General features: G+C 46.0%; 1 protein-coding gene across 6 annotated transcripts in view; it reads left to right on the top strand.

Moving 5' to 3' along the window:
* The window catches only part of MAP3K5 (mitogen-activated protein kinase kinase kinase 5), a 534389-nt gene that overhangs the window by 214217 nt on the left and 299018 nt on the right, over positions 1-21154 (top strand). For 5 of the 6 annotated variants that reach the window (XR_003941620.1, XM_030198515.1, XM_030198513.1 and 2 more), the window contains one exon: positions 3828-3998. The exons of the other annotated variant lie outside the window; for it this stretch is intronic. Coding sequence is in view for 4 of the 5 variants with exons in the window: in XM_030198515.1 (XP_030054375.1) it covers positions 3828-3998 (171 nt within the window). In the remaining variant the exon portion in view is untranslated. The remainder of the gene's footprint in view (positions 1-3827; positions 3999-21154) is intronic. 6 annotated transcript variants of the gene reach the window in all.

Genomic DNA, 21154 nt, shown 5'->3' with positions numbered 1-21154 from the left:
CGATCTTAAATAAAAACAGGGTGACACAGAAGTTCATGTAGCCATGGAAAAGTATGATCAGTGGTAGACTAACTGTGTTGATGTTAATCTCTGTACCATTGGGGATTGGAACCCCCGTTCACCAATAGGGGTTAAAGACGGGCATTAAATGAGCAGTTAAGTAAGGAGTGGAGGGGGGGTGGGGGGGGGGAAGTTAAAGTAAAAGTTTGATGACACTCTGTCCAAGTGTTTGTCACGGATTGATTTGATTTGTATTTTGTACATGTTTATTGACACTTATATATTGCATACTGTGCCATCAATAAAAAAAAGTTAAACCATAATTAAATAAAGTAGTAGAAGAAGGGTGACATGAGTGAAATGTGACACTTTAACTCGGATCACCCAAGATCTTTGGTTGCCCAAGTGGTACTCTGGACTCACACCCTCTCCCTGACCACAAAAATAGACCCTAATGGAAACAGGACCTCCTGATGCACCTGACACCCTCTCCCCCAACCCTCCCTGTAAAATTGGGAGGCAAGAGCAATGCTCACCTGCTCTTGTTTCTGACACTTCCATCATCCGAAATGATGGTGCCTGGCCCATAGCAGAGTGCCCTGACACACTGCTAGGAGGTCAGCCTTCCAAATGAGACAATGTTTCCAAATAAGTACATAAGTATTGACATACTGGGACAGACCGAAGGTCCGTCATGCCCAGCATCTTGTTTCCAACAGTGGCCAATCCAGGTCACAAGTACATGGCAAGATCCCAAAAAAGTGTAATACATTTGTACTTATCCCAGAAATAAGCAGTGTTTTTTCCCCAATTCCATTTTAATAATGGTCTATGGACTTTTTGTTTAGGAAGCTAGCCAAACCTTTTTTTAAACCCCGCTAAGCTAACTGCTTTTACTACATTCTCTGGCAACAAATTCCAGAGTTTAATTACATGTTGAGTGAAGAAAAGTTTTCTCTGATTAGTTTTAAATTTACTACTTTGTAGCTTTATTGCGTGCCCCCTAGTCCTAGTATTTTTGGAAAGAGTAAACAACCAATACACGTCTACCCGTTCCACTCCACTCACTATTTTATAGACTTCTATCATATCTCCCCTCAGCCATTTTTTCTCCAATCTGAAGAGCCCTATCTGCTTTAGCCTTTCCTCATAGCGAAGTCGTCCCATCCCTTTTATCATTTGCGTACCTTTTCTAATTCCACTATATCTTTTTTGAGATGTGGTGACCAGAATTGAACGAAGGCAAAAAAGGAGGTAAAAAATCCTCACGACACCGTGAAGATGAAACAAAAAAGTGAGGAGAATGGATGAGGATACCAACTGTTTTATATTTATTCACTTAAAAAATTCACTTAAAAAATTACATGTGCATAAACAGCGACCCGACACGGCCGTGTTTCGGCACAATGGCCTGCTTCAGGGGTCTTTATAACCTTGAATGATGTAGTTTAGAATGTTTGTTCCAAGGGAAATAACAGGAAACAAATCTCTCTGGTCTCCTCTCTTCAAAAATAATATATATGAGATATATATATTTTTTTAAAAACGAGCATCTAAATACTCCTCTCCTAAGAGTTATCGGCAAATTGTGAAAAAGCTGAAAAAGCTTTTTCACAATTTGCCGATAACTCTTAGGAGAGGAGTATTTAGATGCTCGTTTTTAAAAAAATATATATATCTCATATATATTATTTTTGAAGAGAGGAGACCAGAGAGATTTGTTTCCTGTTATTTCCCTTGGAACAAACATTCTAAACTACATCATTCAAGGTTATAAAGACCCCTGAAGCAGGCCATTGTGCCGAAACACGGCCGTGTCGGGTCGCTGTTTATGCACATGTAATTTTTTAAGTGAATTTTTTAAGTGAATAAATATAAAACAGTTGGTATCCTCATCCATTCTCCTCACTTTTTTGTTTCATCAGACCAGAATTGAACACAATATTCGAGGTGCAGTCGCACCATGGTGCGATACAAAGGCATTATAACATCCACATTTTTGTTTTCCATTCTTTTCCTAATAATACCTAACATTCTATTTGCTTTCTTAGCTGCCGCTGCACACTGAGCAGAGGGTTTCGACGTATCATCAACGATGACGCCTAGATCCCTTTCCTGGTCAGTGACTTCTAATGTGGAACCTTGTATTATGTAGCTATAATTCAGGTTCCTCTTTCCCACATGCATCACTTTTCACTTGCTCACATTAAACATCACCTGCCATTTAGATGCCCAGTTTCCTTTGTTATTTGGCAGACTGATCCCTAGTGACATCACCAAGTGGAAATTACTCTGGCATCCCAACTTGTACGGGTGGTTGGGGGTGGTTCAAAGGGGGAGTGGGGAATCAAGGGTCCAATTGGACCACCAGGGTCGATTTTGGGGGGTCAGAAGGTTTGGGGTCTGGGTCCTATTTGGCCACTAGGGAAATTGTGGGGTGGGATAAGGGCTACGGGCTGGATGCAAAGGTTGGAGAGTTTGTTATGCCTGTTTTTTTTATTTAAGGTCTCCCTTCCTGTCAGTGTGTGATCCAATCTATGATCACACACTGTCAGAAAGGGAGATATTTAACTCTGGATGCAGCAAACAACTGCATATTACCACCACGGTATACACTGTGTTTAATTCAGGGTTTTGTTTTTTTTAATTATTTTTGTAAATGTTCTCAAATGCTGTTCATTGAAGCTTAGCACAGTGTTCTAATGCAATTACAATGATTGATCTTACTTTTTTAATGTGATCTAGTAGTATGTTTTTTTTATCTGCTTAGTTTAGTCGGAATATAAATAAAATAAATGGTTACTGCATCAAGGCCTCATTTGTATAGCCATTTCTGAATCCATCCTTCCTCCCTTCCTAGTTTTGTGCATTTCTATGTTCTTGAGATTATCTCTCTTGTTGAAATCCTGATATAGTATGTGAAGTTACCAGTGCTGTCTTTATTCAGGTTAGTGAAACTGAATCGGTGCTGTCAGGTGTAGCCTTTTCTTCTAATGAAGTGATTTTTTTTTTTTAGTTTACATGCAGAAAGGTAAAAATGTTATGGCTAGCAGTGTTTGTAGAGAGCTCCCTCCCAATCACCATTAAGCTCATTGATGCAAACGATGCTATAGAAATCAGTTTGTTGCCTTGATGTGAATCGGAACTGGGAAACTTGCATTATGGTACTTCACAAGTCTCATTTATTTTTGTTTTCTGCAGTAGCACATGCTACCAGCACTTGCACAGCTGTGCAGAGGTTGTTTCAGGAATTTTGCTATAGCTTTGCAGATGTTCCGAGAAGCTCATGCCAATTCATTATGAACGTGCTAGGTAAAACAAGCAGAAGGTTGGGGGTTCCAGTCAGTTTCAGGAACTTAATTATACATATTGGCACCACGTTTCTTTCAACCACCAAGCTGCATTTCCCCACAGTATTCTTTAAACTAAGTTGATTGATATGATGAAATGGGAGATGTGCTGTGCTTTGCCTCTGGTAAACTGAAATACTCATTTCCAACAAAGCATGTGGAGACGTGCAGCTAGACAAATTGCAGGAGTCTGCCTTGTAGAGGCTCTAAGTTTGCAAATACCAGTGCTATATACTGACCAAGTAACATACTGATGTGTAATAGTGAATGGCTTGAATTGCATGTAAGTTATAGGGTGTTTGTAGTTTTTCAAATATACAACGAAGCACTTTATAACCTATCATTATTTGACAAAAATCATGAGCTTAGGACTGGCCATTGTCTGGAATAAGCTCTGTCGCAGTCATTCTGGATCTAAAATGTTCTCTTGTTTGAGTGAAGGACGTCTTGGAAATTAATTTATTTTATTTTAAATAGGAGAAATCTCCCAGGCGACCGGCAGCGAGCTTTGGAAATTATGCTACCTCTGGTACAATGTGAAGAACAGGTTGCTTCGGATATGTTCTGCCTTGTAGGGCGAATCTACAAGGATATGTTTTTGGACTCTGGCTTTACAGATACAGAGAGCCGGGACAATGGGGCTTCCTGGTACGTAAGAATGGTGTTCAATGTTTATGAAGAGTTTGTCCCATATAGACACACTTGAAATTACAGTGCATGTATACAATGCATTTATTCTCCGAGGACAAGCAGGCTGCTTGTTCTCACGACTGGGTTGACGTCCATGGCAGCCCCTCAAACCCGGAGTAAAAATGTCGCGGGAGGTCCCGCACGCAGGGCACACCCACCGCGCATGCACAGCTGTCTTCCCGCCCGTGCGCGACCGTTCCCGCTCAGTTTTTTGCTTTCCGCAGTGGAGAGAGACACGTTTTCGTCCCTCTCCGTGTCAGCCCCGGAAAACTGGTTTGCGGCCTAGTCTGCGCTTTTACTTTTCTTTTTTCTTGTTGTTGCGCGTTTGCTCCCCTTTAAAAAAAAAAAAAGATTTGTTTTTCCTTCCTCTCGTCGAGTTTAGTCACGGGGTCGCCTCGTCACGGCTGTTTCTGTCATTCTTTTTTTGGTGTGCTTTTCACCGCCACCATCGACGATTTTGATCTCGCCGACGCGATTTTTCCGTCGATGTCCGCGAAGGTCCCGAGCGGATTCAAAAAGTGTGGTCAGTGCGGCCGGCAGATCTCGCAGACCGATCCTCACGCTTGGTGCCTCCAGTGCCTCGGCCCGGAGCATAATTCCAAGGCGTGCACCTTGTGTCTTGGCTTGCGGAAGCGGACACAGGTGGCGAGGCAAGTTCTTCGGGACCGTCTTTTTGGAACTTGCGCCCGCCCTTCGACGTTGACCTCGACGACATCGGTGTCGACGGCCGGGTCTTCGGTACCGATGTCGACGTCTTCGGCGCCGACTATGGCATCGACCCCAGGAGCACAGGTTTCCTTGGCCCGATGACCTGCCAGCGGCGGTGAGCGGCTGCGTGGGCAGTCCGCCCCAGCCACTCCCGCTGCTCAGGGCCATCGGGACCGAACCCTGTCGGATCCGATGCCTAGAGGCCGTGGAGACTCCACCTCCTCCTCGTCTATGCCGCAGACCGCCGATGACGGACATCGGAAGAAAGCTGCCAAGAAGCACCGTCATCGGTCGCCCACGGCGCATGGGACTTGCAGCTCCGGGGCGTCGAGAGAAGACTCGACCCCCAGGAAGCGGCAGCGCCGGGAGGAGCGCTCCCCCTCTGTCGAAGAGGTGTCGATGCGCAGGTCGTCGGGTACCTCGGTACCGTCTCCTGGACCCGGGCAGCTTCCAGCACCGATGGCCGCACCGGCCCCTCTGCCTCTCCCGACAGCGGGCCTAGACGAGTGCCTCCGAGCCATCCTTCCGGGGATCCTGGAAGGGCTGATGCGCCAGGCTTTGCCGGCACCGGGGGTGCTTGCGCCCTCAGTGCCATTGATGGAGGCGCCAGTGGGCTCTGGTCTGGTGATGAGGTCTTCGACGCCGGCGCCGCTTGCGGCACCGGTCTTGATCGCCACAGGTGGAATCCCCATCGACGTCGATGGAGGGAGCTTCGTCCCCGCCGGCGCGGGAGTCCACCTCTCGACACCCTCATCGAGGACGTGGTTCCTCGCAGTCAAGGTGGGCCCGGTTGCGGTCTGAGCTGAGAGAGCTCATGTCCGACACCGAGGAGGAGGCCTCCTGGGGGAGGAGGAGGACCCCAGATATTTCTCCTCCGAGGAGTCTGTGGGCCTTCCCTCCGACCCCACACCTTCACCGGAGAGGAAGCTCTCGCCACCTGAGAGCCTTTCCTTCGCCTCTTTTGTTCGGGACATGTCTATCAGCATTCCCTTCCCAGTGGTTACTGTGGATGAGCCGAGGGCGGAGATGCTCGAAGTTCTCGACTATCCATCACCACCTAGAGAGTCTTCCACGGTACCGTTGCACAATGTCCTCAAAGAGACACTGCTTCAGAACTGGTTGAAGCCATTATCTAATCCCACCATTCCCAAGAAAGCAGAGTCCCAATACAGAATCCACTCAGACCCGGAGTTGATGCGGCCTCAACTGCCTCATGACTCAGCGATCGTGGACTCTGCTCTCAAGAGAGCACGGAGTTCGAGGGATACCGTCTCTGCGCCCCCTGGGCGGGAATCTCGCACTCTGGACTCGTTTGGGAGGAAGGCCTACCATTCTTCCATGCTCGTGACCAGAATACAATCATACCAGCTCTACACGAGCATCCACATGTGGAACAATGTGCGGCAACTGGCGGACCTGGTTGACAAACTCCCCCTGGAGCAGTCCAGGCCTTTTCAGGAGGTGGTCAGGCAGCTGAAGGCATGCAGAAAATTCCTGTCCAGGGTATCTATGACACCTGTGATGTGGCATTCAGAGCTGTGGCCCAAGGTATAGTGATGCGCAGACTCTCCTGGCTGCGTGCCTCTGACCTGGACAAACCTCACCCAGCAGCGGCTGGCGGATGTCCCTTGCCGGGGGGATAACATTTTTGGCGAGAAGGTCGAGCAGTTGGTGGACCAACTACACCAGCGGGAAACCGCGCTCGACAAGCTCTCCCACCGGGCGCCTTCAGCATCCACCTCCGCAGGTGGATGTTTTTCCCGGGCCCGGCAGGCTGCACCCTACGCCTACAGCAAGTGTAGGTACACCCAGCCGGCCAGAAGGCTTCCTCATGCACAGGGACAGTCCCAGCTCGCTCGTTCCCGTCAACGGCGTGCGCCTAAGCAGCCCCCTGCGCTTCCACAGCAAAATCAGGGGACGAGCTTTTGACTGGATCCATGGGAACATAGCCGCCATCAAAGTAGCCGTGCCGGACGGCCTGCCGGTTGGGGGGAGGTTGAAACTTTTTCACCAAAGGTGGCCTCTCTTAACCTCCGACCAGTGGATTCTCCAAATAGTACGGTGCGGGTACACCCTGAATTTGGTCTCCACCCCACCAAATTGTCCACCGGGAGCTCAATCCTTCAGCTCCCATCACAAGCAGGTACTTGCAGAGGAACTCTCCGCCCTTCTCAGTGCCAATGCGGTCGAGCCCGTGCCACCCGGGCAGGAAGGGCAGGGATTCTATTCCAGGTACTTCCTTGTGGAGAAGAAAACAGGGGGGATGCGTCCCATCCTAGACCTGAGAGGCCTGAACATGTATCTGGTGCGGGAAAAATTCAGGATGCTTTCCTTGGGCACCCTTCTCCCCATGATTCAGAAAGACGATTGGCTATGTTCCCTGGATTTAAAGGATGCTTATACTCACATACCGATACTGCCAGCTCACAGACAGTATCTGCGATTCCGTCTGGGGGCACGTCACTTTCAGTATTGTGTGCTGCCCTTTGGGCTCGCCTCTGCACCACGGGTGTTCACGAAGTGTCTCGTGGTGGTAGCGGCGTACCTACGCAAGCTGGGGGTGCACGTGTTCCCGTATCTCGATGATTGGCTGGTGAAGAGCACCTCAGAGGCAGCAGCTCTTCGGTCCATGCAGTGCACTATTTACTTCTGGAGCTGCTGGGGTTTGTGATAAATTACCCGAAGTCCCATCTCCAGCCAGTCCAATCTCTGGAATTCATAGGAGCTCTGCTGAATTCACAGATGGCTCAGGCCTATCTTCCCGAGGCGAGAGCTCAGAATCTTCTGTCCCTCGCTTCCCAGACCAGAGCGTCTCAGCAGATCACAGCTCGGCAGATGTTGAGACTCCTGGGCCATATGGCCTCTACAGTTCATGTGACTCCCATGGCTCATCTTCACATGAGATCAGCTCAATGGACCCTAGCTTCCCAGTGGTGTCAAGCCACCGGGAATCTAGAAGATGTCATCCGCCTGTCCATCAGTTGCCGCAATTCGCTGCGCTGGTGGACAATTTGGACCAATTTGACCCTGGGACGCCCATTCCAAATTACTCAGCCCACAAAAGTGCTGACAACGGATGCATCTCGCCTGGGGTGGGGAGCTCATGTCGATGGGCTCCACACCCAGGGGGTGTGGTCCCCCCCAGGAACAAGATCTTCAAATCAACCTCCTGGAGCTCCGAGTGGTCTGGAACGCACTGAAGGCCTTCAGGGATCGGCTGTCCTACCAAATTATCCAAATTCGGACAGACAATCAGGTTGCAATGTATTACATCAACAAGCAGGGGGGCACCGGATCTCGCCCTCTGTGTCAGGAAGCCGTCAGGATGTGGCGTTGGGCACGCCAGTATGGCATGCTTCTCCAAGCCACATACCTGACAGGCGTAAACAACAGTCTGGCCGACAGGCTGAGCAGATTCATGCAACAGCACGAGTGGTCGCTCCATTCCAGAGTCGTACGCAAGATCTTACGAGTGTGGGGCACTCCCTTGGTGGACCTTTTCGCCTCCCAGACCAATCACAAGCTGCCTCAGTTCTGTTCCAGACTTAGGACGCACGGCAGACTGGCGTCGGATGCCTTTCTCCTCCATTGGGGGACGGATCTCCTGTACGCTTATCCTCCCATACCTTTGGTGGAGAAGACCTTACTGATGCTCAAGCAAGACCGCGGCACCATGATTCTGATCACGCCTTTTTGGCCCTGTCAGATCTGGTTCCCTCTTCTTCTGGAGTTGTCCTCCGAAGAACCGTGGAGATTGGAGTGTTTTCCGACTCTCAATTCGCAGAATGACGGAGCGCTTCTGCACCCCAACCTTCAGTCTCTGTCTCTCATGGCCTGGATGTTGAGGGCGTAGATTTTGCTTCATTGGGTCTGTCTGAGGGAGTCTCTCGTGTCTTGCTTGCCTCTAGAAAGGATTCCACTAAAAAGAGTTACTTTTTCAAGTGGAGGAGGTTTGTCGTTTGGTGTGAGAGCAAGGCCCTAGAACCTCGTTCTTGTCCTGGGCAGAACCTGCTTGAATACCTTCTACACTTATCAGAGTCTGGTCTCAAGACCAACTCAGTAAGGAATCACCTTAGTGCAATTAGTGCTTACCATTATCGTTTAGAGGGTAAAGACATCTCTGGAGAGCCTTTAGTCGTTCGATTCATGAGAGGCTTGCTTTTGTCAAAGCCCCCTGTCAAGCCTCCTGCAGTGTCATGGGATCTCAACGTTGTCCTCACCCAGCTGATGAAACCTCCTTTTGAGCCACTGAATTCATGCCATCTGAAGTACTTGACCTGGAAGGTCATTTTCTTGGTGGCAGTTACTTTAGCTCGTAGAGTCAGTGAGCTGCAGGCCCTGGTAGCTCATGCTCCTTATACAAAATTTCATCATAACAGAGTAGTCCTCCGCACTCAAGTTCCTGCCGAAGGTGGTGTCGGAGTTCCATCTTAACCAGTCAATTGTCTTGCCAACATTCTTTCCCAGACCGCATACCCGCCCTGCTGAACGTCAGTTGCACACATTGGACTGCAAGCGAGCACTGGCCTTCTACCTGGAGCGGACACAGCCCCACAGACAGTCCGCCCAATTGTTTGTTTCTTTTGACCCTAACAGGAAGTGGGTCACTGTCGGGAAACGCACCATCTCCAATTGGTTAGCAGATTGCATTTCCTTCACTTATGCCCAGGGTGGGCTGACTCTTGAGGGTCATGTCACGGCTCACAATGTTAGAGCCATGGCTGCGTCAGTGGCCCACTTGAAGTCAGCCACTATTGAAGAGATTTGCAAGGCTGCGACGTGGTCATCTGTCCACACATTCACATCACATTACTGCCTCCAGCAGGATACCCGACGTGACAGTCTGTTTGGGCAGTCGGTGCTGCAGAATCTGTTTGGGGTTTGAATCCAACTCCACCCTCCAGGACCCGATTTTATTCTGTTCAGGCTGCACTCTCAGTTAATTGTTTTCGTAGGTCAATGTCTGTTATGCCCTCGCCGTTGCGAGGTTCAGTTGACCTGGTTTCTTGTTTTGAGTGAGCCTGAGAGCTAGGGATACCCCACTCGTGAGAACAAGCAGCCTACTTGTCCTCGGAGAAAGCGAATGATACATACCTGTAGCAGGTGTTCTCCGAGGACAGTAGGCTGATTGTTCTCACCTACCCTCCCTCCTCCCCTTTGGAGTTGCGTTTTTTCCTCAATTCTTTGCTTGTCATTCAACTGAGCGGGAACAGTCTCGCACGGGCGGGAAGACAGACGCGCATGCGCGGTGGGCATGCCTTGCGTGCGGGACCTCCCGCGAGATTTTTACTCCGGGTTTGAGGGGCTGCCGTGGACGTCAACCCAGTCGTGAGAACGATCAGCCTGCTGTCCTCAGAGAACACCTCTGTATCATTCGCTTTCTGAGAGAGAGAGGTTCTGTGAACTTTTTCTGTCTTTTGAAATTCCAAAAATCAAGACCTGTTTTTGCTATTCATTTCCATCATAAACCTGGAGTTGTGTTCTGTGTGCCAGGATAGTATAAATATAATTCTTCAGTACAACAAAAATGACTTCTTATGGGATATAAACTGATCTAGAACACTATTTTCAGTTGCTAAGGCTCGTTCTTTTCACATACTTAATTCATTCTTTAACCAAATTCAGCTTATAAATTTCATTTAAAGCAAAAATCTGATTCAGTGAGGATTGAATAATGAGAGATTGATGTGTTGCATTTTGATTTGATTACTTATTCTTCAAGAACAAGCAGGATAGAAAAAAAATTTTCACAGATGGGTGACTTTGAGTAGAGCTTCCTTGAGGACTTTTCTTGGGCACTAATGAAGAGCTTTTGAGAGTGCTGTACCATTCGTGTGCCTGCCACCTGGGACCATGTTAGTGTATCATATTCTGTGGAGCTGAACGGATACATTTTTAGTCGCAGCTGCCTCTGTGCTTTTTTTTGTTCAAAATTCAAAGAGTTATGTGGCACTCTAACCGATAATTTTCTCATGCACCCCAAACCCACTCTAGTCTGTTGCAGGAAGGTCAGTTATCTCCTACAGTCCTATGTCATAGAATTTTAATGCCTCTCTACAAAAAGAAACGAGGCTTCTAGTCTAGGTAATTCCTGATTCCTAAGAAAACAGTAGGCCTGTGCTACATCGTGGACCTTAGGGATCTAAACCACTTCCTCTGCAAAGAGAAATTTTAAAATGCATACTCCCCTTCGTTCTATCTTTTCTGAAGAAGGGACAGTGGCTGTGCACTCTGGGTTCTCAGGTGCAAATGCTAAAATCCCAATCCATAACCATGGCAGGTGGTATCTCTAGTTTCAACTCTGCAAGGACCACTATCAGTACAAGGTTCTCCATTTCAACAGTACATTGGCCACCAGAGTTGTCCCAAAATGCTTTGGCCTGGTTTATGAAGATGTCCTGTTGCAACTACTTTTTTCTCTTCCTTTGGCTTCTGGCAGCATAATAGGAGAACCTTACAGTACTACTCAGGAAAGAGACAATTCACCTGCTCCGGAGTCTGGGCTTTTTTGGTAAACTTTCAGAAGTCAAACTTGCATCTTGCAAACAGACGGTCATTCATAGGGCCTATTCCTGACACAATTCAAGCATGAACATTTCCGTTACCAAACAGAATATACCCATTTCCTGGACAATGGGCAATAAATGAGTAGCTGAGCAACCCTTGGTCTGGGAGTTGCTGACTTGTGTGCCTGACTCAGTCCTGGTTGTTGATGGAGAAAAAAAATTGCTTTTCAGGGCATGTCTCCAAATGGATTAGTTTTGTGCATACCAAGACAGTAATGGACTTGGCTTCTAAGCAGGGTATGTGGAGTGTGATCTCAGTCTCTCAAATTTACTGTTAATGATCATTATAGTACTTGAATCATGCCAAAGAGAGCTTCCTTCTGGAGTTTATAAGATGTAATTTGTACTGGCAACCTATCAAGGTGTGTTGAAGCTACTTTTAATCAAGCCTGTGGGTTCCAGTAGGATGGGTAATATTTCTGTATCTTTCTGCCACATTGTATTTGTCTCTGATCTTCACCCTCTCGATTTAATTCGCAGAATAATTGCTTGTAACTGATATGTATGATCAATGCTGTTCTAATGTTTTTCTCCCTTACCATTATGTCCTATTCTCTTGCATTCAGCTTTTTATCAATCAGGGAATATTTAAGAGGATCATAATCTCTTCATTCTCCATAATTCTTTTAAGGTTGTGATCCTTATTCTTTTTTGGTATAGTAGTGCATGAGATATGCCACTTTACTGTGCCTTTATATAAAGAAATTTTCTGCCATGAGAATTTTGCAGCCAGGTACGAGGTGATTGTTTCCAGCTTTTTCTTTCAAAATGTACAGTTGTCTGTTTTCCAGTTTTTTCTCTATTTGCTGTGAACCATCTTGCCTGTAATTTCTCCTGGGCTGCAATTATCAATCTCATCTTTAGGTTTCATTTCACCTCTCATTAGCCATTCATGTGTCCAGGTTTGGTCAATGTATGCCTCATGAAGGTAAAGCTTTGTATTTTCCAATCTATTTATGCATTTTCCACTTGTTTTTCCTTGTTTACTGATTTAATTCTTTGTCTTCTGCAAATTCTTTTGCTTGCATCTTTCTCTGCTCTGGTGGATTTTCATTCATTCATTCATTCATTCATTCATTCTTATTGGAATGCTTGTCTAGGTTTATGGAGATGGACTCTGTTTACTTTCATGCTTCCTTGCTTTTTGTGTATTTGTGCCTGCTGATGCTGTTAAGTAGTCCTGGAAGCCAATGATGGCAGCATATGTGTCATGTGTTTTTATGAGGCCCATTCCTTCCTCAACTCTAGGACTTCACAGTCTCGGTACACACGGATTCTTATAAATGACTGTATGAGAATAGAGGATTTTTCTTGTTCATACTATCCAAAGCTGTATGAGAGTTTAGGCATTACAAATTGATTGATAGCTTGTCCCCTTATTCCAAGATGTTAAAGCACTTTTCGATATCAATTTTTATCTTCTGTAATCTTTACTGATCTTCTCTCTAAGTAATTTGTTGGATTTTTTTTATCCTTCCTCTACTTCTAGATATTTATGTATACCTTCCTGTTCAAATTCCTTTGTCATCCGTTAAGTCATCCTGATAGCACTGGAGAAGCTTTTCACTACACAGTGTTGTTCTGCTAGGTGTTGATAACTGGGATTATAGAGCTTCAAGTCTCTTACCAAATTTAAAGTATGATGTTACCTCTGGAGTTTTATTTTCTTCGAGGACAAGCGGGCCTATTTTCACAAGTGGGTGATGCTGACCGCGTCACCCAGTCTGGGACTTAAGACAAGCATAAGTAGAGCTTTGTGGAGCGCGAGTGCCTTCCCACTGCTGCGAGAACGCAGTGAGCTCAGTTCTTTTTTCACCACAGTGAGTAGAGGGGGTGTTGGTTTTTTTTTTTACAGTCTTCTCACATTGCTCGGTCCAAAGAGCTTCTTTTTGTGCCTTCCGGCATTTTTTGGCCTTTATTGTGTTCCCGTTTGTAGAACCCCCCTCTTATTTATTCCTTTATAGTTTCTTTGTTTTCCCACGGTTTTAAGTTTCCTTGTTTTCCTGTTGTCACATGGAGGAGCCTTGATGGCAAGCTTCGGGCTATAGCCAAGAAGCATCGTCATCGACTGCCCTCGATGCATGGTGCTAGGAGCTCTGGGGTGTCAAGGGTATCGGCACCTGAGAAGCGTCAGCGCTGGGAGGATCACTCCCCCCCCCCCCCCCAATACAGGAAGTGCCAATATGTCAGTCTCCCAGCAACTGAGATCCAGCTCCTGTATTGACCCTAGCAGTTCTGCAACCTGCCCTGAGCCGGCAGCCCAGCCTTTCCTGGTGGTGGCCCTCGATGGGTGCATCCTGGCCTTGCTCCCTGATCTCCTGGATGACCTATTGCAACGGTGTGCATCAGCATTGGGGGTGCTTGCACCTACCCTTCCTCTTGTTGTGGCTCTGCTTGGCCCTCAGCCTGCAGTGCGGCCTCTCACACAGATGTGTGCAGCCCCGGTGTTGACTGCCACCCAAACCGGCACTCCTTGACATCGGTGGAAGAAGCTTCACCGGAGTCAAGGCGTGAACCGGCTCCTCAACGCCATTCTAGAGGACATAGCTCCTCCATGTTGAGCCAATAGCAGGGAAAGCATAAGTTGAGTTTTTAACACCAATATATGATATAGCCGAATGTCATAAGCAAAAGAAATGAAAATACAAAAAGATTTAAGTAGTCATAGCTAAGAGAGCAAGTTATAAACTAAAATTGGAGAAAAGGGCAAACCCTTTGGTACTTTGCACACAAGAGGCTGAGCCTTTGAAAACAAACTTCAAGAAAACCACATGTGAATGATTCAACGAATATGATATAAAGTAACTAATACTGAAGCATTTAATCTTAAGCTTTGCTATCACTGGTGGACAATAGCAATCACAACAAAACCAACACAATAGCAGCATTTTTTTTGCTAAATAACTATTTTGTGTAACATTAACATCTCAACAAATTATATTATTTTCATCCTCCCTTTCCACCCCACCCAGTTCTAATAATAATAACATTTTAAGATGCTACAGCTGTCTGGCGTTATTAATTTAACAGAAGGCTTTGGGCTGTTGGCTGTAGTTTGGACCAAAGATGTTCCCAACATCTTTAAAAATCCCTCCCTTTCGCAGAGGCAATATCTGAAATGCCTATCCTTTCTATAGAAAGTAATGAAATAATTTGTGAGTGCCAGCTAGGTTATGATGGGTGGGATATCACACGTTTGGCTATTAACACTGATCTGTGGAAGAACTCCACCAGGCCTGGTAGTCTAGGCGCTGTTAAGTTATAATCCTCAAACAAAAGCATAGGTGCCAAGTGTACCACATGCCTCCATTGGGCCATTGTCTCCTGCATTATTTTCACCCAGAACAGGTACACCTCTGGAAATTCCAAAACATATGTCCCAACATTGCAGTGGTATAGTTGCATTTTGGACATACCGCTGATGCTGCAAATGTCGCCTATCAGGTAAGACATATGCCTGTAAAACAAATTTAGATTGCATCTCCCATAATCTTGCATCTGGTGTGCAACGATACATTTTTTAGAGGGGTTTATTGAATTTGCATCGCTAGGATAGCAGCCTTGTAGGTCTGCCAACCTCGACCAGCCAATTTGTCGTAACATCCTCTGTAGTTTCTTGCAAGTAGCTGTGGTGATATGCCATGGGCACTCGATTTTGGGAGTTCAATGTGAAGGCTTAATTTAGCGAGTACTGCACATCCTCACATAAAACTGTCCAAGGAAGGCTCTCTTTACATAGTGACAAAGATGTAAGTAGGCAAATTGGTCCGAGGGTGAGAGGGAGTATTTCCTCTGTAAGTCGACAAAAGGCTGGAGTGAGCCACCCTCCAATAACAGTTGGGAAAGATAGCGTATTCCCTTCGATCTCCATCTTGCAAAAACTGACGAGTCAGCGCCAAGTGGAAAGTCAGGGTTATGCTGAACGGCCAAGTAGGGAGTCATTGCTTTCTGAGAAGTTCCGAGAGAAGAGAACATTTTTCTGGTAAGTGAACACTATTTTGCTTTGTGCTTTGGGAACTTAAAGATTGGGGTTTAAAGGAGGAATTGTAGGTTAGTATTAGGCAAAATAAAAATATAAAAAGCAAATTTTATCAGCTAATCTCCATAGTCTTTTCCACTTAGTTTTAAAAACTTTGTACCACAGCATTAATAGAATCTAACAGACACTGCAGGATCTAGTTTAGTCTGCCCACCCACCCCTAGGACAACTCTTCATTTATAGTCAGTTATTGTAATTAGGGTAACAAGCAAGGAGTGCTCTTACAGTTTTAAATACATTTCATTACCATCTAAGAAGGAAACACTAAATAAATCATACAATATACTATATAAACTAAAAGACACTTTTATATTTGACTAATATCTTTAATACTGTAGCAAGTTTTAAATTATTGAAAAACTCAAAAACACTTAAGATGGAGTCAGCAGTCCAGCAGCGAGAGGGGTGCTATCCAGTCGTTTGCATTGAGTGTCACATGTATGATTATTTCCCAGTTGGTGAGATGTCTTATGTGTGTGCCTGATGCAAAGAGCTCCTAGCTCTCAGGGAACGTATCTGTTCTCTTGAGGCTACAGTAGCAGACTTGGTGGAGCTGAGGGAGACAGAGAGGAACACAGAGGAGACCTACAGGAATGTTGTAGAGAAGTCCCACCTCTGGTAGCCCTTGTGCTACCTTGGAGGAGGGAGGTCTCCTAGAAGGAGAGCATCACCCTGGTGAAGTAGGAGGTTCTCCTGTAGCCAGGACCTGCCCACCAGGGGATGTACTATCCTCTCGCACCGAGGATGTGTCTCCAAGTGCTGCCCAGGAAGGAAAGGTTAGGACAGCTGTTGTAGTTGGTGATTTGATCATTAAGCATATAGATAGCTGGGTGGCTGGTGGACGTGAGGATTGCCTGGTGACTTGCCTGCCTGGTGCGAAGGTGGCGGACCTCACGCGTCACCTAGATAGGATTTTAGGTAGTGCTGGGGAGGAGTCAGCTGTCTTGGTACATGTGGGTACCAATGACATAGGAAAATGTGGGAGAGAGGTTGTGGAAGCCAAATTTAGGCTCTTAGGTAGAAAGCTCAAATCCAGATCCTCTAGGATAGCATTTTCCGAAATGCTACCTGTTCCAAGCGCAGGGCCCAAGAGACAAGCAGAGCTCTGGAGTCTCAATGCGTGGATGAGACGATGGTGCAGGGAGGAGGGTTTTAGATTTGTTAGGAACTGGGCAACATACTGGGGAAGGGAGAGCCTATTCCGAAAGGATGGGCTCCACTGTAACCAGGGTGGGATCAGGCTGCTGGCATCGGCATTTAAAAAGGAGATAGAGCAGCTTTGTCATGATTGTGGCCGTGACCTCCCCCAGACTTACCTTATTTCTGAGGGTCAGCTTCTGTGCTGGCTTCTGTTTCCTCTGTCTGTCCTTTCTGAGCTAGCTCTGCCTCTCTGTGCTGGCTGCTTCCAGCAGCATGACTCTAATTGCTTCACTATACGGCAGCTGTGTGGGTTAAGCCTCTCTGGGTTTGTGTGCTGGCTGCTTGTGTCTGGTAGTTGTGACATCACCAGGCAGGGCCTTGATAAGGAGGTGGTGTTCTTCCCTTCAGGGCCTTTGCAACGTTTGCGTCTTGCTTTAGGTCCAGGTTAGTGTTAGTGCAGTGTGCACTTCTGTCTTGTGTTTAGCTTCCCTGCTTTTCCCTTGTGGCTCCCCTGCTTTCCATTCTGTGTCTGGTGCTTTGGAAGCATTTCTGGTAGTTTGGTGCTTAGAAGTACCTTGGTTAGTTTAGTGTCGTAGAGCCCTGCTGTAGCTTGGTGCTTAGTAGCACCTGTGTTAGTTTATGAGTTTAGGTTCCCTGCTTTCTCCCTGTGGCTCCCCTGTTGTCCCCTGGTTAGTTTAATGCTGTGGAACACTGCTGTAGCCTGGTGCTTAGTAGCACCTGTGTTAGTTTGTGTGTTTAGGTTCCTTGCTCTTTCCCTGTGGCTCCCCTGCTTACCCTAGTGGTGCTATTAGTAGCACTTCGGTTAGTATAGGGCTTAGGAAGTCCTTTTGTTAGTTCAGTGCTTTGGAGCACTTTTGTTGGTTTCTGTTGGGAGCACCCGTGTTAGTTCAGTACCTAGGAGCGCTCCTGGTTCAGGCTTGTTCTAGTATCCTGGTCCTGGTGTTATCCTGTATCCAGTAAGTCCTTACTGGCCACTCGAACTCAGGAGCTCAACTCCTGGGGGGCCAGTGGCTAAGTGCAGGTGAAGCTGTGCGGACCAGTCCGGTGTACTCCAGTCCAGAGTGTTCTGGTCCTGTGTGCTCCAGTGTGGTGTGTTCCAGTCCAGTAAGAACCAGTCCAGTGGGTTCCGGTCCAGTGTGTTCCAGTCCAGTGCAGACCAGTCCTGTGTATTCCAGTCCGTGTGTTCCGGCTCGCTGGGCGGTGCCTGCAGTCCTTGCCTGTGCCGGTGTGCTAGCCCAATGTTGTTGATTGGTTTTGCCTGCTGCTGTCGCTTCTCGTCAGCAGCCCAAGGGCTCACGTTTGCTCCAGAGCCCGTCCCCGTGGGCTCTGAACCTGAGAACCTGACAAGCTTTTAAACTAGAAATGGGGGGAAGGCCGGCAGTCGCTCAAAAGCGCATGGTTCGGGATAAGGTATCTTTCAAAGATATCACCAAAACAGGGAAGATAGAGTATCCTGATAGGTTGCAAAAGAGACCATAGTAGATCAGGTGTCCCTAAATAAAAATAAAAATCAGACAAAAGATGGCAAATCAGTACTGTCAAGTACTAAGCATGATGTAAATAGGAGCAACAAACACAGTTTGAAATGTCTGCATGCGAATGCCAGGGGCCTAAGAAATAAGATGGGAGAGTTAGAATATATTGCATTAAATGAAAAATTAGATATAATAGGCATCTCTGAGACCTGGTGGAAGGAGCTAACCAGTGGAACACTGTCATGCCGGGGTACAAATTATATCGTAGTGATAAGGTGGATCGAATTGGTGGAGGGGTAGCATTGTATATTAACGAAAGCCTTGAATCAAATAGATTGAAAATTCTGCAGCAAGCAAAACACTTCCTGGAATCACTGTGGATTGAAATTCCATGTGTAAAGGGGAAAAGGATAATGATAGGAGTGTACTACCATCCGCCTGGCCAGGATGAACAGACGGATGCAGAAATGTTAAAGGAAATTAGGGACGCAAACAAACTGGGCAATACAATAATAATGGGTGATTCCAATTACCCTGATATTGACTGGGTAAATGTAACATCGGGACACACTAGGGAGGTAAAATTCCTTGATGAAATCAAGGACAGCTTTATGGAGCAGCTGGTACAGGAACCGACGAGAGAAGGAAAAATTCTAGACCTAGTCCTTAGTGGAGCGCATAATCTGGTGTGTGGGAGGTAATGGTGCTGGGGCCGCTTGATAACAGTGATCATAATATGATCGGATTTGATATTAGCTTTGAAGTAACTATACATAGGAAATCAAATATATTAGCGTTTAACTTTAAAAAAGGAGACTATGATACAATGAGAAGAATGGTGAAAAGAAAACTTAGCGGAGCAACTGCGAGGGTCAAAAATTTTACATCAGGCATGGATGCTGTTCAAAAACACCATCCTGGAAGCCCAGGCTAAATATATTCCGCGTATTAAAAAAGGAGGACGGAAGAACAAACGACAGCTGGCGTGGCTAAATAGTGAGGTGAAGGAAGCTATTAGAGCAAAAAGAAAATCCTTCAGAAAATGGAAGAAGGGACCGACTGAAAATAAAAAGAAACGGCATAAGAAATGTCAAGTCAAATGCAAAGCGCTGATAAGGAAAGCTAAGAGGGACTTCGAAAAAAAGATTGTGTTGGAGGCAAAAACACATAGTAAAAATTTTTTTAGGTATATTAACAGCAGGAAGCCAGCAAAAGAATCGGTTGGACTGCTAGATGACCGAGGAGTAAAAGGGGCGATCAGGGAAGGCAAAGCCTTAGCGGAGAAATTAAATGAATTCTTTGTTTCGGTCTTCACTGAGGAAAGTTTGGGTGGGATACCGGTGCCGGAAATGGTATTCGAAGCTGATAAGTCGGAGAAACTTAATGAATTCTCTGTAAACCTGGAGGATGTAATGGAGCAATTCTACAAACTGAAGAGTAGCAAATCTCCTGGACTGGATGGTATTCATCCCAGAGTACTGATAGAACTGAAAAATGAGCTTGCGGAGCTATTGTTAGAAATATGTAATTTATCCTTAAAATCGAGGGTGGTACCGGAAGATTGGAGGGTGGCCAATGTAACGCCGATTTTTTAAAAAGGTTCCAGAGGAGATCCGGGAAATTATAGACTGGTGAGTCTGACGTTGCTGCCTGGCAAAATGGTAGAGACTATTATTAAGAACAAAATTACAGAGCATATTCAAAAGCATGGATTAATGAGACCAAGTGAACATGGATTTAGTGAAGGGAAATCTTGCCTCACCAATCTACTACATTTCTTTGAAGGGGTGAACATGTGGATAAAGGTGAGCCGGTTGATATTGTGTATCTGGATTTTCAGAAGGCGTTTGACAGAGTGCCTCATGAAAGACTCCAGAGGAAATTGGAGAGTCATGGGATAGGAGGTAGTGTTCTATTGTGGATTAAAAACTGGTTAAAAGATAGAAAACAGAGAGTAGGGTTAAATGTTCAGTATTCTCAATGGAGAAGGGTAGTTAGTGGGGCTTCCCAGGGTTCTGTGCTGGGACTGTTGCTTTTTAACATATTTATAAATGACCTAGAGATGGGAGTAACTAGTGAAGTAATTAAATTTGCTGATGACACAAAGTTAATCAAAGTCATTAAATCGCGGGAGGATTGTGAAAAATTACAAGAGGCCCTTACGAGACTGGGAGACCGGGCGTCTAAATGGCAGATGACGTTTAATGTGGCAACTGCAAAGTGATGCATGTGGGAAAGAGGAACCTGAATTATAGCTACGTCATGCAAGGTTCCATGTTAGGAGTCACGGACCAAGAAAGGGATCTAGGTGTTGTCGTTGATGATATGTTGAAACCTTCTGATCAGTGTGTTCTGTGGCTAAGAAAGCAAATAGAATGTTAGGTATTATTAGGAAAGGAATGGAAAACAAAAATGAGGATGTTATAATGCCTTTGTATCGCTCCATGGTGCGACCGCACCTTGAATATTGTGTTCAATTCTGGTCGCCGCATCTCAAAAAAGATATAGTGGAATTAGAAAAGGTGCAGAGAAGTTCAACAAAAATGATAAAGGGGATGGGACAACTTTCCTATGAGGAAAGGCTAAAGCGGCTAGGGCTCTTCAGCTTGGAGAAAAGGCGGCTGAGGGGAGATATGATAGAGGTCTATAAAATGAGTGGAGTTGAACTGGTAGTTGTGAAGTGTCTGTTCATGCTTTCCAAAAATACTAGGACTAGGGGGCATGCGATGAAGCTATAATGTAGTAAATTTAAAACAAATTGGAGAAAACATTTCTTTACTCAACATGTAATTAAACTCTGGAATTCGTTGCCAGAGAATGTGGTAAAGGTGGTTAGCTTAGCGGAGTTTAAAAAAGGTTTGGACGGCTTCCTAAAATAATGGTCCATAGACCGTTATTAATTGGATTTGGGGAAAATCCAGTATTTCTAGGATAAGCAGTATAAAATGTTTTGTACATTTTTGGGATCTTGCCGGGTATTTGTGACCTGGATTGGCCACTGTTGGAAACAGGATGCTGGGCTTTTGATGCACCTTTGGTCTTTCCCAGTATGGCAATACTTATGTACTTATGTACTCAGAGCCTGCCATGAGTGGGAAAGCGCGGGGTACAAATGTAACAACAACAACATCACAAAAAATCTGGTGCGCCACACACTGCACTGAC

Source organism: Microcaecilia unicolor, chromosome 3 (genome assembly GCF_901765095.1).
Source record: "Microcaecilia unicolor chromosome 3, aMicUni1.1, whole genome shotgun sequence".
NCBI classification, from domain to species: domain Eukaryota; kingdom Metazoa; phylum Chordata; class Amphibia; order Gymnophiona; family Siphonopidae; genus Microcaecilia; species Microcaecilia unicolor.
This window is presented reverse-complemented; position numbering and strand designations above follow the sequence as displayed.